Source organism: Diceros bicornis, chromosome 16 (genome assembly GCF_020826845.1).
Source record: "Diceros bicornis minor isolate mBicDic1 chromosome 16, mDicBic1.mat.cur, whole genome shotgun sequence".
Classification (NCBI taxonomy): domain Eukaryota; kingdom Metazoa; phylum Chordata; class Mammalia; order Perissodactyla; family Rhinocerotidae; genus Diceros; species Diceros bicornis.
Window position 1 is genome coordinate 53,814,661 of NC_080755.1, and position 16,890 is coordinate 53,831,550.

At 43.3% G+C, this 16,890-nt stretch overlaps 1 protein-coding gene across 1 annotated transcript in view; it reads right to left on the reverse strand.

Annotated features, from left to right (window-relative positions):
* BCL2 (BCL2 apoptosis regulator) overlaps positions 1 to 11,601 on the reverse strand; it is a 165,222-nt gene extending 153,621 nt beyond the window's left edge. Inside the window, exon 1 of the mRNA XM_058557267.1 lies at positions 11,028 to 11,601. Coding sequence (XP_058413250.1) covers positions 11,028 to 11,576 — 549 coding nt within the window. The 5' untranslated portion in view covers positions 11,577 to 11,601. The remainder of the gene's footprint in view (positions 1 to 11,027) is intronic.
* Positions 11,602 to 16,890: the final 5,289 nt, after the last annotated feature.

Sequence of the window (16,890 nt, forward strand, 5' to 3'; positions counted from 1 at the left end):
CATTCCACTGGGTCAGGCACATGGTCTCTTGCTCATTTACTGAGCTAGCCTCCTACCTGTCACTAATTTCTCCCCAGTCTCATGAACTGAATGAAGTGGAGCCATAGTGACCTTTCTAGAGTAAACCCCTCCATAGTGGTACATCTCCAGCATCACCTTTCTGGTCCACCCTCCTGTACTCCTCACTCCAGCCGGGCTGGACTCCTCAGTTCCTGCAGCTCACCATGTGCTCTCTTGCCTCCCGCCTTTGTTCTCTATGTTCTGTCTGCTGGCCACACTTTGCTCCTCCTTCCCACTTCACTACGATTATTCCAGCTCATCCTTCAGGCTTCATCCCCCTTTCCTGGGAAGACTTCCTTGATTCTAATAAATGCCCCCACTGTTGCTGCATTTCTTCTCTCCTAGTTGCTGTTTTATGATTTCCACCCCCCCAGACTGGAAGCCATGTCTGTCTGGTTCCCATTTCCCACTTCCCCAGGGCTGGCCTACAGCACACGCTCAATAAAAAAATGTGTGGGATAAACGAACAACCAATCTCCTGTTCTGTCTGCTTTAATTGTACGATCCAGCGCAAAAAAGCAATTATTCTCTAGAAAACACAGAGATGCAAGTAGGTCCTTAATAAGAAGAATGAGGACATCCTCTTCAATATTGTGCCGAGCCAAACAGGTAGAGAGGTTTGAAGGAAGAGTCAAGTGTCTCAACTCATATTAAATTTCCCCAAAGTCTCCACATTTTAAAACCACTAATTTACTCATTGGTCATGCCCTTCCAATATTCCTTACAAAAGGTGTGTTCAAATTCCATTTGACATGTACTTTCATCAGTTAATTTTTAATTGAGCCAAATATTAAATGCTCACATTAACCAGACAAAGCGTGTTTAGTTGCTGATTTGCAGTGACAGCTTGTGTTATTCTCACACACAGGCCAAGCATGAAATAGAAAACTAATAACCCCTTAAGTGTATTCTCAAAGTATCATTTATGGGAAAGAAAACTACATTCAAAGGAAACTTGTGCAATGGCTGTCATTTTTTTTCCCTGAGCCGCAAGCTGTTACAAAGCAGGGAAGCTCATTTTCTCACGGATACAGACAAGCTCAAGAATCCCACTGTCACTGCATGTATTCATTAAGAAGGAATCTGGCAGCAGCACAGGGGACAGATACTTCGGAGAACAGGCCAATTATCTGGGTGTCCTTTATAATTTGAAGTTTCTGAATTCACTCATAGATAAGCCACTTGAAGAGGGCCTGGCAATGGGAACATAATGCACAGATGGCCACTGAAGAAACAAGAGGGAGGAAGGGAGGATGGGGGAGAGAAGAAAATTTGCTTGTGGTTTCATTCATGGGGACAAATCTGTAAGCTGACACATCCCTCTTTTTAAAAAGCCCCTAGAGAAGTACGGTCAAGCTTCACTACAAGTAAACAAATCATACAATCGTTCTCAAACAGATGACAAATGATGAGCAATAATGCTTTGAATTTGCCTCATGCCAAGGGATGAGAATTCTCAAAACAGAAATTCCACCAGTTCTTAAAACCACAGAAAGGCTATAATACTCACTTCAACCAGAACAGAGGACTCAGCCCAAAGCTGCCAGGCCAGTGGTTTTATCCATGACATCCCTGGTGGTCTTCTTGTTGGTCAGTGTCTGGAGAAATGAAATCTTAGGTTCTCTCACCTCTGGGAACACTGAGCTGATTTCCACCTTCAATTGGCTGCTTGTTCTTACGAGAGAGGAACTAGGGGACCATTTATCTTTGTGACTTTTATGCTGTAGTTCTTTATATTTGAACTACAACACTAACCAGAAGGAAAAAAACCACCTTGTTCCATTGTGATGACCACAGACAAGCCCTGATTTCTTTAATTACAAGGTGATGAATAATCTCAGATATCACGACTTTCACAGGCTGAACTGGGCTTGAGATATGAAACACAAGGACTGAGAGTAACTATGCATACATATGTAGACTGTGTTTATGCATTCTTTGTATAAACAGATAATGTGACAATCGATAGGCTGGTCTACTGTTAGCATTTAGGAGTAATAAAAGTTGAATGTTTAATATAAAGCAAAATGTAGAAGATTTCTCTTCAGGTATGAATGTCATACTTTTTCAATTCAATGATGAAGGATGAAATCAGAACATTTAATAGGTATTTTTATTTTTCTTTTCTGTTAAATATTAACGGCTCTGTAAGATGGGACACACATACACTCTATAATAAGGGGAGTGGGAGAACATTAGTTGGTTAGGATGAGTTAGATGCCCAAAGTGCCTCTAAAATAAATCATTTTATTAATTCGTTCATTCATAATCACTGTGTGCACCTACTATCTACTATGCTAGGTGAAGGTTAAATTTAATAGGAGAAATATTTTATTAAATGAGGAAGTTCCAGTGAAGGAGAATACATTGATTGTATAAGACCTAGAGCCACAAATGGAGGATACTATTAAGATATGGGAACAACACCTATTTGACTCAAGTTGAATTATTTTTTAAGTAGGCAAACTGGTAGTGGTGAGCCAAGCTTAGAATAGTAAAGATCCACATTAATCACCTTCACCCAATCCACAGAAGTCTACAAAGGACTTTGGGGAAAGGCAGTGTAAAAACAGCAGTAATAAAAGAAGACAGACTCAGCAGTGGCAGTAAGGACCACTTTTAGAAATGAAGAAAATGGGAAATTTACACAGTTTTGGGGAAAAGGCATATTGTATTCTAGCCCAGCTTCTCTCCTGAGCTCCAGATCCTTAAGGCCTACTGCTTACTGGGCTTTTCCACTTGTATATCTATCCTATTGGAAGCTCAAGTTGAAAATGTCCAAAATTAATTTCATCACATTTACCCCACAAAACAGTAACTGTTCTTACCTTTCCTTTCTCTCTTAAGGACAATTATCAGTTTCTGAACCAGCTAGGTTTGAAACGAGTCCTCTGCTTCTTTCCCTCCCTTATTCCTCACATCCAAGCGGTTTAAGTCCTTTGGTTCCACTTCTGAAGCTGTGGTTCGACTCCCACACCTGTCCTGTCTCTTCCATTCTCCACTCCACCTCCACGGTTCAAAACTTCTACCTGGTCTTCCACTGTCCAGCCTTAGTCATTGTCGATCTCCCGAAAGCCCACACATCCCGCCTTGTCTCAGGACCCTTTTAATATCCTTTTAACCTCTACCAAGTTAAACACAAACCTCTCAAATTAGGACCCAGTCTTAGCTCATGAGAGATCTCTATGCCCTGTCCAGTCAGACTCTTTACAATTCCCCAGTTACGCCTCATACGTCCTTGCCTGCTTTGACACCTCCAGGCCAGTTACCTGAAATGCCCTTCTTTATATCTCCTACCTATTCTCTCCTGCACGAAACTCTTCCAGATCCCCTTCTAGCGAGACCCGATCTCTCCATCCACTAAAGAGTGTCAAAGATTACAGCAATTTACATACTTATCTTAGTCTCACTACAGCTTGTAAATTCCTTGAAGGCAAAGGTTATCTTACACATTTTTTACTGAAACACCTGGCACAGAGCTTTGCACAGAGTAGGCCCTCAATAAATGTTTTTTCAATGAAAACAGTTCGTGCACATGCTATACAAAATAACAAGCTCTTTATAACCCTTTCCACTTCCATCACTGACCTGGTTACTAGGCACTCGGGGTTAAGTTTTGTTAACAACTGCTCATTTTCCTTGATTAAGATTTCTTCAAATCGTTTTCTCCTTATACTGTCACTTTAATATTTAGTAAGTGGCTGTGCCCTCACTATACTTATAATTTTATCAAATAGCTCAAAACCACCTCAAAAGTTTTCAATGTTAAAAAAAAAGAGAGATGCTGGCAAGAATTCATAAAGGAAATGGCTAGGAGATAGTCCTGAAACTTTAGACTCAGAAGTGCCAACTGGCATCCTTTATGGATTTGCTTTTTTCCCCCAAAAGGGATAAAAAATCAATATCTAAAGCTGATGATATAATTTGTCATTAATTTTTTTCCTATGCCAATTGTAAACAGGCATTGAATTAACAGGACTAAGTATCTGTCCCATAGTCTCTTAGAAAATTCTAATGCAGCTAAGTGGAACATATGGCTACAATTCAGTTTCAGAGTTAATACATAGATATAACATTCCTCGTGTTGTAAAGCAGAAGAAATCTTAGTATTGTAAAGAAGAGTTGGAAAAAGTCAAGAAAAGACAACCGGTAACATCGATCCCTTGTTTGTTGCTACAAGCATTAAAATTTGTAAACTCTCCATTTGTAAACTCTACAAACTCTTTTGTAGCTTAAGAAACGACAGTTAAAAACAGAGAAATATAGTCATTGGAACTGTCACAAGAAAGATGTGTTGGTCTCAATCGAAAAATCTCCCTTGAAAAATTAAAGCTTCACTTGACACAGTGGGTCCTCGGGTTGTTTTCAGGCGACATAGTGAAGAGGAGAGTGGAGTCGGTCATAAGTTCCTGACTCATTATGTTGAAGCCCCAGAGAGCTGAGGAGCTGATTATTAACTAAAAATGGAATATGGCTCTATCCCTGAAATTCTGAAGGAAAAACAAGGAGCAGAATGGAAACAAAAATTTTCCAAATAAAGAGTTTCCTAGGGAAGAGCGTGCTCCGTGCGCAATGTGGAAGAGAGGTACATTCCCTAGGGAACTTTCTCATAGAATCCCATCCATCACCCAAGAAAATCACCCAAGTGGCTCTTATTATGTTGCTACAAATGGCCACACCAGCATGTCAGGGAGATTCCCTTTCTAACATGTTGAAGAAGGTGTTTGGGGAAGTAGTCTTTAGTATAAGCTATTTTAGTTAAGTTTAGTTTGTCAAAACTTATCTAAGGCTAGAGTATGACCCCCTCTAATCTCTCACTGCAGAGATCAGAGCAAGTGAAAATTCTGCCAGCAGATTCTATCTTTTCCCTGCACAGGGTTGGAATTTATGATCTCTGGAGGGAAAGCATCGGATTTGTCGACAGAATTTTTCCTTGCCCTGCTGCCTCTGGCAAAACTGGAGCAGGGGGTGTATTCTAGCTTTGATCAGACCCCATTTCTGCTCCCTCTTGCTGCTATCTGATGCTCTTTTCTTCAGGTGAACCCTACCCTTCACATACTGGAAGGTAACAAGGAGCTACACCTAGGACGTCTCCCTGCGGTGGGATGATGGGCAGGTAGGGGACAGTGATGGAGGTTGGGGTGGGGTCCTGATGAGAAAGCCCAAATGGCTTGGGAGAGGTAGGAACAGTCCTTCCATCACCATTCTCACTGAAGGACAGCTGGGTTTATCTTTTGCCTGGCAAATAAAGAGCAGAGAAATAGTGTTGGCACTATCGAATTGAGCATGCATCAGAACAAGGGCAACCTATAAAAAGACTTATAAAAATGAAAACAGCTTTGTTGTAATTTCAGAAGTTTTACAATCTCCATTTAAAGACAGAGGACCACAAATGCGTGAAGTTAGGTGGTAAACACCTGCTCTTCAGGAACACAAATGTTACAGTGGACTAGAAATGTCTATAACCAGCATTTTGGAAGAGAAGCCTCTTAATAAATAGAACAGTACTATAATCTAAAACCAAAACAAAACAAAAGCTTTGTTTTATCTCTCCCGAAGGAAGATCCCCTGTTCTGGTTCAAAATCTACTTGTATGTTTGCATACAAAAACGACTTAAGAAAGTTCTTCAAATTAAGCTATTCTAACCATCCTAATCAGAGCCTTGATTGTCTCTGACTTAAAAAGAATTAATGAAATACTTTAAAAACTGCAGGCTAGTGTTTAGTAAGTCTTCTTAACGTGTATAAAGAGTGCTTAATGGGTAAATATTTAACAAGGGAACTCCCCCTGCCTTTCAGTTCTCTTCAGCAATATGTCTGCCTTATAGAGTATTTTAAAAATTCTCCACATTTCTTCTCCTATTTAAATCAAGCCTAATGCACACATGAACAGGCATATGGTTAGAAATAACTTTTTTAGATAAAGATTGAAGTGTATGCAAAATAACACCTTTTTAGTTTTTTTCTTTTTCCCTCTAAATCTCAGAGTCTAGGATCATGCTTATCGGGCTGCGTGGTGACTATGACTTTACTCAGACACCTAGAGCACCAGTCTGTGAGGTCATCGAGGGCAGGGGTAAAGCTTTCTTTCCTGTGCCCCCAACCTAACCCAGGATCGGGCATATAAGACTTGCGATCGTGTCTGTCGAACAAGCGTCTCAGTCATTGGATGATTTTCATTGGTAATCCCATTTAGAGGTCAAACACTAATTTTGTTTTAATTAAACCAAGAGGGATGAAAGAGAAACTTCAGAGTGAAGTAAATTCACTGAGTGGTCTCCTCTATATAGCTGGAGGAAAAGGTGACTAGCCTTTGAGGTTACTGCTATACCTGAATAAGGTGATATTAGATTACCTTAAAAAGGTTTAACAGAACCTTTGAACCTCAAATACAATATATCTCTGGGGGGAAAAATACCTTTCTACTGGTACACTACAAAGACAGTGTTGTTTTTCTAGCACAAATGCACTTCTGAAAGTGCTTTACTAAACTATTGCTAAGACACGATGAGTGACCTCAGAAATGGGTGTGGGGGTGTGATGAGTGGGAGAGACCACTATTAATACACACAGCACCCACACACCTGCTTTGTGAGTGGATTTATCATTCCTCCAAAAAGCTGACTAGGACTGGGAGTAGAGATAAGGAAAAACTATAAGAGTTTAGTTTTTAAAAAAAAAAATCTGTGGCTTTCTGTTACCTGGTGTGTTGTGTGGCCTAATGACATTTAAGCAATCTGAAATGTACCAGTTCAATCAAAGATTGCCAAAAAGATCAATCAGTTCTCACTAGAAAGCACAGCTAAATGTAACAGGATGTACAAAAAGAAAACCATGTTTTCAACGGACATTAAATAGCAACAAAAGCCCTGAAACAGAAAAGAAATCTGAATCAACTATAAAACTTTACAAAGGTCCAGAAATATAATCACTCAACAGCACATGACTGCAAACTCTAGGAGCAATAAAGTCTTTTTTTCCCTCCAAAATACATTATTGAAAGGGGTCATGTGATTCTTAGCAGGCAGAAAGAAGCACTTTCCCAAGGAAAGTTCATCATTAAATACATTATTTAAGACTGGATCATCTTCAGGCTATTTTTATGCTATCATTTTGCTGCCAAAATTGGCCATAAGCAGTGGATACTCAGCCACTAGAAAAATGATGCTTTTTCACGTGTTTTGCGCACTGGCACTAGAATGGTATTGCTTTAATCAAATGTTTTGTTGGAGGTGGACTACATAAAGAAAAGAGAAACTGCTTGCTGACCAACTAATAAAAAGGAAGCTAACCTCTACTGGATGTGGAGAAGTAAGTTCCTGTCTTCCGAAACCACAAAGACCCAAAGACACACACACGAAAAAGTCGTACCACCATCTCATCAACAGAATGAAGCCAATCTCTTGTTTAAGCCATCTCATTCTTTTAGTAGTCCACATCTCACTCTCCTCTAAGACACGAAGCTGAATATTCTCACATTTCTCACTTTGGAGAGTGCTGTTAATTTTCACTCACCATCAACTTGCCTGTAACTCAACCCTTTGCTTGTAAGAACCCCTTCACCTTGAAGCAGTCTCAGGGCCAGTAAACTCGTTCACAGAATTTAAACTGTGTTACAAAGGGATGCAATAACAACTAACGGAGCTATTAAAGGAGCTAAATCTCCTGCTTTTAATTCAAGTAGAAAAACTATCTTACTTTAATGTGGTCAGTGATGCCAATACAAATTGTATAGCTACCATGAAAAACATTCTTGAGAAGATTGAACTTATAATAATTAATCTCCTCTCTCTCACTCATTCCAACCTATTTCTTCCCAGGGTCAGATCACTCTGGTGGACATCTGGGAAACAGTCAATATTCTAGGTAAACTATGAACCTGCGAGACCACTGGAAAGGGACACTGTAGGATCCATCTCAGATTGTCTTTATTCCTAAAAGATGTCCCCAGGAATCAACGGTAGATGATGGCAGCCAGCATCTCCAAGCTTAACGTGCCCGTGAACACCTGTAGGTTGTGTGAACCACAGATTCTGACTCAGTAGCTCTGGGGTGGGACCTGAAATTCTGCATCTCTAAGAAGCTCCCAGGTGATGCCCATGCTGCTGATCTGTAAACCACACCCGGAGCAGCAGGGTCATAGACACTTCTTAGAACTGCTGCTGTCTCGCTGTTCCCTCTGTCCTGCCTCTCTCTGGATGCCACACAATGCCTTATTCAGACTTAGGAATATAACCACACTCTACTCTACACCTAATTTCTTCTTTAGTTTTTATTTAATTTGTAGGTTTCTGGGACCATCTCTCAGACGCCTCTCATTCCAAGGCCCTGCTTTCTCCGTGTTATGGAACGTGGAACACAAAGAGTTTTTCTCAGCCTCAGAAGGTTCTGATTTTGCATCAGCAGCAGCAAAGAAAAAAAAGTGACTTCAAGTCTAAAGCCCCCATTAGTACATATTCAGCAGATGAGCTGATGCACTAAGTCCTGGAAACAGTGCAAGTCACTGTCAAATGTCAAAAGAATGTGCCAGCTCTCTTCTGAAACTTTACCATCGTTATTAAGAGTACTTTACACCATAAGAAGCAACATATTATTAGAGATGCAGCCCTGACTGATGCAAATTTGGAGGAAAATCTGTCTGTATGCTAAATGCCTAAAATAAAAATTTAGATTAATAACACACATTTGAAATGATAGGTAATCACTCATAACTCTCAAATTCTACCACTTTTATTCCAAAGTGTCCATTTATGATTGCATTTCCCAACATATACTTTTTTTTGGCCAAATTCCTTTGTTTTCCCATACAATCATCCTTCTATCTGTTGTTCTGAAAACTACACATTTTACCATCAGCCATTTGTGCTTCTATATGATTTATTTTTACTATAAGAAGTTTTGTCAAAAAAATGTTATCATGTTCTACAGTATGTCATTGTGGTTTGGCATCATAAAACGTAGCCTCTACATTTATCAACCTCAGATACCTGTTGACCACAAAGATAGGCTCTATTATGAAAACTCTATTTTGAAAGGAGGAAAAAGTGAGCCTTCACTTAAAAAGAACACTCAACTATATGAGATGTTAATATACCACAACTCAACAACAAAGATCAAGGTTATATCTTAATTTCTATCATAAACATACACCTCTGTTTCCCATCTTTTTATTAAATTACTTGATAGACGACAGTTACCACCTTGGCTTTCTTTCAGCTAAAGAGAAAATTTTAAAATGCTTTTTTCATAAAATATGAAATAGTAAAACTGTTAAATCAGTTTTACTTTGGTTTTAAAATGATCCTTTTGGAGTCTGGAAGTCCCTACCTTTTTGGTTATGGTAGTTAAAAATAAAACCACCTACTTAACCAAACATGGAACAAAAATATTCTTTTCAACCTTTAGTGAATTCTTCCAGAATCACTAAAGATCTGATAATACGGATCTCAAAAAACAAAGAATTTATAAAGAGTCTCTAAATTTTAGAGATTTAAATGGGGGATATTTTGGTTAATTTTACTTTCAAGCATTGAACAGTGGCATCAATATTTCGCCAACTTTGGTCAAGTAGGATCAAATGTTCATGTCAGTCAGCTATTTTTCTTGGCCTTTTCTCTCTTTAGCCCCTTAATATCAGCATATTTTGTAAACTGTAGCAACGTGCTTCTTGAAATTGAATCCACTTGTAGTCATTTTTAGGCTTTTTCCTTCTGTTAGGTCCTATAAAACAACAACATCAGTAATTCTCCCTACAGACTATAAAAAAAACACCGAAGTGCATCCTTTTTCAAAGATAATTCTTCAGATTAAAAAAAGTCTAAAAGAATTTCAGACAAGAATTATTCCTCTTTTACTTTTTCATAAATTAATAATTATAGATACAAAGTGTAGATATCAATTACAATTCTTCAGTCTTAGGATCTGCATCCCTCCCTCAAAGAATCACACACAAAAAAGAACTTTATGGTAACGCAATGGAAGCTCTATCTAGCACAGTACCAGAAAAAAAATCATCTCACAGCTGTTCTTCAAAACTCCAGGCATCAATCACTTCACCTACAGTCAGAGCATGAGAGAATCCACAGCTAAGAATCAATTCTTCTACCCTTTATATAGATACTGTAGATGCAAGATTTTTCAGCAGAGGAGACCACCAAATGATGTGGATTCTAGGTGGTGAAAAGTAAAAGATACTAAAATTCCAGTAAACTTTAAAATCATACACCAGTTATAGAACACAAAGTACACAGCCAATGCAAATTCTGTCACTGATGAGATAAAGTAAACATCCATAGCCAAATTCTTCAAGACACTTGGTCACTGCCACTGGGAATGTGGCACACACTGTAGGTTGGAGTCCTTGGACTTTGGGAAAGTCAACTTACCTCTTTACAAACACACCTAAGTTTTCCAGGGAAAGGGACTACACTGGTTTTCCTCTTTGGGTAGATTTTACCAAGTGAGTCAGAAAACTCATGCCCTTGGTCCTCTGGTGAAGTCTGTTCTAATTGGGTGGTTCTCCAATTTTAGTACAAAGAAGAAACTCCCAGGCGGGCTTGTTTAAGATGCCGATTGCCAGGACCCAACCTGGGGTCTGGTTCATGAGTAGTGCCTGAAATCTCCCATATTAACAAGGTACTCAGGCCAGGTAACTGTGATGCTGGGGATCCTTGGACCCCCAGTTCGAGAAACTCTGAAGGGATTCCATTTATCCCGAGATCCTACTGAATAGCAAATGCGGGATCTTTGGACCTCAAGGGCTGACAAGCAAGTAAAACACTTTTGGCGGAAAGAAATGGTCACAGGGTTGGCAGGGAGAGTTCTGTACAGGGGAAGCAACAAACCTGATTTTATTTCACTGGCTCATCAGCCTGCCCTTGGCCCAGGGGCCCATCCACACTCCAACCACCGCATCTCAGACCTGAGAGGTCCAGCCCAGACTCACATTCAACCAGACGTGCACCTACCCAGCCTCCGTTATCCTGGATCCACGTGTGCAGGTGTCGGTTCAGGTACTCAGTCATCCACAGGGCGATGCTGTCCACCAGGGGCGACATCTCCCGGTTGACGCTTTCCACACACATGACCCCACCGAACTCAAAGAAGGCCACAATCCTCCCCCAGTTCACCCCATCCCTGAAGAGCTCCTCCACTACCGTGGCAAAGCGTCCCCTCGCGGTGAAGGGTGTCAGGTGCAGCTGGCTGGACATCTCGGCGAAGTCGCGGCGGTAGCGACGGGAGAAGTCATCGCCGGCCTGGCGCAGGGTCAGGTGGACCACAGGTGGCACGGGGCTGAGCGCAGGTCCCGCAGCGGCGGCAGGGGCGGCCGGGGGCGGCGGCGGCGAGGTCCTGGCGGGCGCGGGGGTGCGCCCGGGCTGGGAGGAGAAGATACCCGGCGCGGGGGCGGCCCCCACCTCTCCGGCATCCCACTCGTAGCCCCTCTGCGACAGCTTATAGTGGATGTACTTCATCACTATCTCCCGGTTATCATACCCTGTTCTCCCAGCGTGCGCCATCCTTGCCCCGAGGAAAAGCAGCTGGGTACCAACACCACCTCTCGCCCCCGCTCCCGCCCCACGGCCCCGAAAGAAAGAATAGTTATAATCCAGCTATTTTATTGGATGTGCTTTGCATTCTTGGATGAGGGGGTGTCTTCGGTCACGCGGAACACTTGATTCTGGTGTTTCCCTCTTGGCATGAGATGCAGGAAATTTTTATTTAAATTCCTTTCGGATCTTTATTTCATGAGGCACATTATTATTAATTATTGTTAATATCAATCTACTTCCTCCGTGATGCTGAAAGGTTAAGAAAAAAACTAAGTCAAAATCAGGTGCATTTTCCTTTACACACTGGGTGAAAGCAGAGCATACACATTGCAAGTTACCCAGATAAAAAGAATGTATTAAACTGCTTGGAAATTAAACTTACTCGAATGCACTTAAAGTTAAAATCTCAAATGTTTCTATTGAAAGTTACATTAAACCAATTTCCTGTGCAAAGAACTTACTTGTATTTTTTAAGGACAGCATGATCCTCTGTCAAGTTTCCTTTTTTGTGAAAACAAAATTGCATAAGGCAAAGATTCCAAAAATCCTCCGAACTCTCCGGTTATAGCTGCTTTGAAACTTCCAAATGAATCAGGAGTTGAGGAGGGGCTGGGGGAAGCGGTAAAAATTGGGAGAATTTCCAGATTGATTCTCAGACTTCTCCTTCACAGAAATGTCAATCCGCAGGAATCCCAACTGGAGATCTCAAGAGCACGAGAAAGAAAAAGGCAGCGGCGGCAGCAGATGAATTACAATTTTCAGTCCAGTATTTGCAGAAGTCCTGCGATTTTCCCCCTCTCGGCAATTTACAAGCGCGCACACACGCGCGGGCACAGACATGGATCTCTATCCGTGGGACCGCTTCACGCCTCCCCGGGAGAGAGACAGGGACTGGGGGCCGGCGGCCGAGCCGGGCACGGGGGCAGGAATCCTCTTCCGATTAAACTCCGAACGGCAAATGCATTTTCCGAAAAGCTGCTTGATAAATGAAGGCAGGACGCGCCCGGCCCGCCGGTGCCGAGCGCGAGAAGCCCGCGCTGTGTGTGGTGCGGCGAGGGGTGGGGAGAAGGAGGTGGTGGGGGAGGGTTTTATTTTTTCCCTCTTTTCCTATAAAGGATGCCTGCTACGAAGTTCTCCCCCCTGGACCCCCTCTTCCGCTGCACCCCACCGGCGCACCCCGCCTCCGGGCTGCGCACCCTTTCTCCTCCTCCTGCTCCTGCGCGGCGGCGCTGGCGGCGGCCGCCTCCCCCGCGCTCCCGCCGCGCACCCGCTCCGGGCGATGACGGCCGCGCCGGCGGGGAGGGCCCGGCGCCCGGCACCTCGGCTGGCAGCGGCGGCGGCGGCTCGGCGGCTCGGCGGGGAAACCGAGGGCGCGGGCGCGAGCGCGGCGGGCGGGGGCGGGGAGGAAGGGGGCGGGCGCGGGCGGGGGCCCTGGCCTCTTACTTCATTCTCCGCTCGAACCGACTGGTTTCCTGTACGTACGTCACTCTGTTCATTCAAAAAAAGAAGAAAGAAAGAGCCCTCCTCTGAGCCGCTCCCCCTCCCCGGTTAAAGGAGCCGCGGCCGGGCTGGGAGCGGCGCGCCCCGCCGGGGACACATGGCGCGCAGGGCCGCGGCCCGGGAGGGCGCGCCCGGGACGGCCCCCGCCCGCCAGCCCGCTCCGCCCGCCCGCCCGCCGGGCCCGGCCGGTGGGTGGCGCGGGCGGCACAGGCCTCCCGCGCGGCCGCGGCGCGGTGGGTGTGCGAGGGGCCTCCTCGGGCCTGCGGCGGGCCCGGCGCGCGCTCGGGGGCCGGAGCGGGGCCGGGGCACCCGGGGACCCGCACGCGGCCGGGGCGGCGGCTGCGAGGTGGGTGCGCCGAGAAAACAAGCGCTGGAAAAGGGAATCGCTTCCACCCTTTCTAACCGTGTGTGTGTGTGTGTGTGTGTGTGTGTGTGTGTGTGTGGTGGGTGGGTGTACACATCGTGTTACCAGCGCTCTGCCGCCGAGGAGAAGACCCAGGCCAGTGCTGACCTCGAGCAGAGGGACCTCAGCGATGCTCTCCCGTGAAGAGAGGCGACTCTGCACGCTGACTAGCAAGAGAAGCCCCCAGCGTCGTGTTTACTTGCAAGTTGCTTCCTAGGTGTCCACGCAGAACATACACAGGAGACACCATCCGTGACCAAGGCCAGACACAGCCCTCAGCAGGCCGGGGAGGGGCAGTGGGGGATATCACGGGCTTTAGAATGGTTAAGTTAATGTTTTTCCTCTACTCACAATTTCGTCCCTGGGTTGGGGCTGGACGCCGCAGAGGTCTACATGGCAACTTGCAGGCCCACAGGGCTAACACTGGGGTGAGTGGGTTTCCAAAGGCGTCCACGGTGTCCTAGATGGCCGCACCTTCTCAAGTTATCTGTACATACACACACATATATGTACACACAAGCACACACATTTTTTAATTCATCAGCATGAATAGCCCCTAGGAGAAAAGCACAAGAGGGCAGTCAAGTTGCACGTGTTTAACTATTTTTTCTCTCTAAGAGTCTTGACAAATAGAGCGCCCAGAAAAAATGTTTACTGAAAGCAGGGCAGCTTACTTCATAGGGCTCACATACAAATATACAGGGACACTGGATTATTGTGGTTATAGAAACATGGCAAATGAGCACAGCAATGTGTACAGATATGTTCTGACGCTATCTTTATTTTGTCTCATTCCTAGTCTAAAATCAAGCATTTATTCTTAAGCAAAATAAGCACAGCAAATTATTTCCATTTCTTCATTTATCTTACCCAATCAGCCAATGTGCCAACCTCTTGCATGTAGGAATGGGTGCCTGGTACAAACTTCTTATCCAGGCAAGAGGGGATGAAGGAAAATGCTTGGTTCTGTCTTCTGATGGCTGTGACAGGGTCCCCTTGTATCCATGGCAGTGGCGGGGAGGTGTTCTGGCATGGAGATAGACACTGACCCCGGATATATGTTCTCACAGAAGTAGTAGAAACCGTACTAATGCCACAACACAATGGTTTAAGGATCTTCTCAGAACCTTGTCTTAAACTCCCAGAATTACTTAAGAGGAATTGAAAGCCTTAGTGCTTCTGAGACCCAGCATGTGAGTGAGGAAATGAGAGGGCAGAGCTGAAAAAGAGATTGTACTTCTGCAAAGGGGGCAGCCAGAAGGAAATGGATACCCCTATTCCCAGAGAAAGAAAAGCTTCCTTATTTCTTTCCCCTCCTTTGCTCCACAGAGCCTCACTTTACAGATTTTCCGAGACTGATTCCTTATGTGGCATCTTGACCATAACCACACATTCTCAGGACAGGTCTGTGTTACAGTCCTTAACTAAGGTTATATATTCCCTGGGAATGTTCTGGATCTCTTTCAATCAAAAGAGTGAAACCATTCCTCTGTTCAGATTCCATGTTTCTTAGATTCCACTTTAAAGCATGAGGGTAAGTATCTGCAGGTATTCGTGAGATAGTGGAGGAGGCACTGGCCTGAGTCAGGAGTCCTGGGTTTGAATCCTAAAGACCTTCCAACAATCTTCTAAATGTGTGCATTGTGGGCTTTTCACTTCCCAAGATGTATTCCACTTTTAAGAGCTAATGGACGACCCTTTTGCCAGCGTTGTCTGGCTGGATTCTAGCAGGAGGGTGGCACCAGGAAGAAAAAGAACAAGACTCAGGGAGTGGAGCTTGTATCCAGAGTCTGAAAGGCCTGTGTTTTCCTTCTTTATTCTCCAATCTGCCAAACAAAAAGCTTTTTATTGCCAGTTTTCGCCACCTACTGGTTGATGTTTAACAGCATCATGCAGAAAGTTCTCTTCATCCATCAGAAAAAACAAGAAGTCTACGTAGCCTGCATAAGAGAAAAATGAACTGCTTAAAAAATAACATCCCACAGGCATAGATAAGCAATCCAAAACACCAGTTGCCAATTTCAAGTGTCTTCTACGTGATTGTTTCAAGCTTTATAGAGATATAACTATCTTATATATTATAAATTCTTATGCTAAATAGTGTCATGCTCTTTCAGATGGTTTGCATACTTTGTTGGCAAACATTACATAACAATGTTATTATTATAATGTTAACTCCCAATTTGTATTAGTTAACAATACTAACAGTAATACCATTCCCCATTCATTTATGCTCTGACCCTTTCTTCTTTAAGAGTGATCATATCCAAGTCGTCTGCTGTGTGCTCTCAAATCATCCTTGTCATCATCGGGAAACTCTTTTGCCAAATCTAAACCAACAAGCCTTGGTTTAACTGAGAAACCCACCTGACTAATTTATGGTGGGTCCTAAACCTCAAAAGATGTTTAGAATAATTAAGCAACGACCTTTGAAACTAGGCAACGAACTGCAGATAAATCATGCTGCTCTGCAAATTTAGTAGTGGGCAAATAATGTTTACTTTGGTTTACAAAGGAAAGCGCAGGAAATTCACTTGTGGCAATTTTTTCCTTTCAAATTAATGACTTGGCATTTAAAGTGAAATAAACTACGAGTAGAAACTTGTCTTATACTTTTCAAATGCCTATTGCTCTTGTTGGATTGAAACTACAGTAATAGAACCAAATAACGTGAGACGTCATGGTATTGAGGGGGAATAGGCAAAGAATTTACATTCTTATGTGCAATAACTAACTTTTATTCTCTTATGCTCTTTAGCACAGAGCACAGTATCTCACAGATATTAATTGCTGATGAACACATTTAGAAAAATCAAGGTTAATATGTTTGTTTCCTAGGGTTGCAATAACAAAGTACCACAGACTAGGTGGCTTAAAACAGAAATTTATTCTCCCACAGTTCTGGAGAACGGAAGTCCAAAATCAAGATGGCAGCAGGGCCACACACCCTCTGAGGGCTCTAGGGAAGAATCTTCCTTGCCTCTTCCTAGCTTCTGGTGGTGGCTGGCAATCCTTGGCGTTCCTTGGCTTGCAACTGCTTCATTCCAATCTCTGCCTCTGTTGTCACATGGCATTCTCTTTGTGTGTGTTTTCTCCTATTCTTATAAGATCACCAGTCATATTGGATTAGGACCCTAATAACCTCATCTTAACTTGATTATATCTATGAAGACCCCATATCCAAATAAGGTCACATTCATAGGTACTGGGGGTTAGGACAGCAATATCTTTTGTGGGTATACAGCTCTACCCATAACAATATGTATCTAATATGGTATCTTTCAAATTCATGGGGATTGTTTATGCCAAGGCCCAAGGACTCAGTACCCCTTACATTTCAAGCGGAACCATGATCTTTTCTAAAGCTAAAATCTGGCC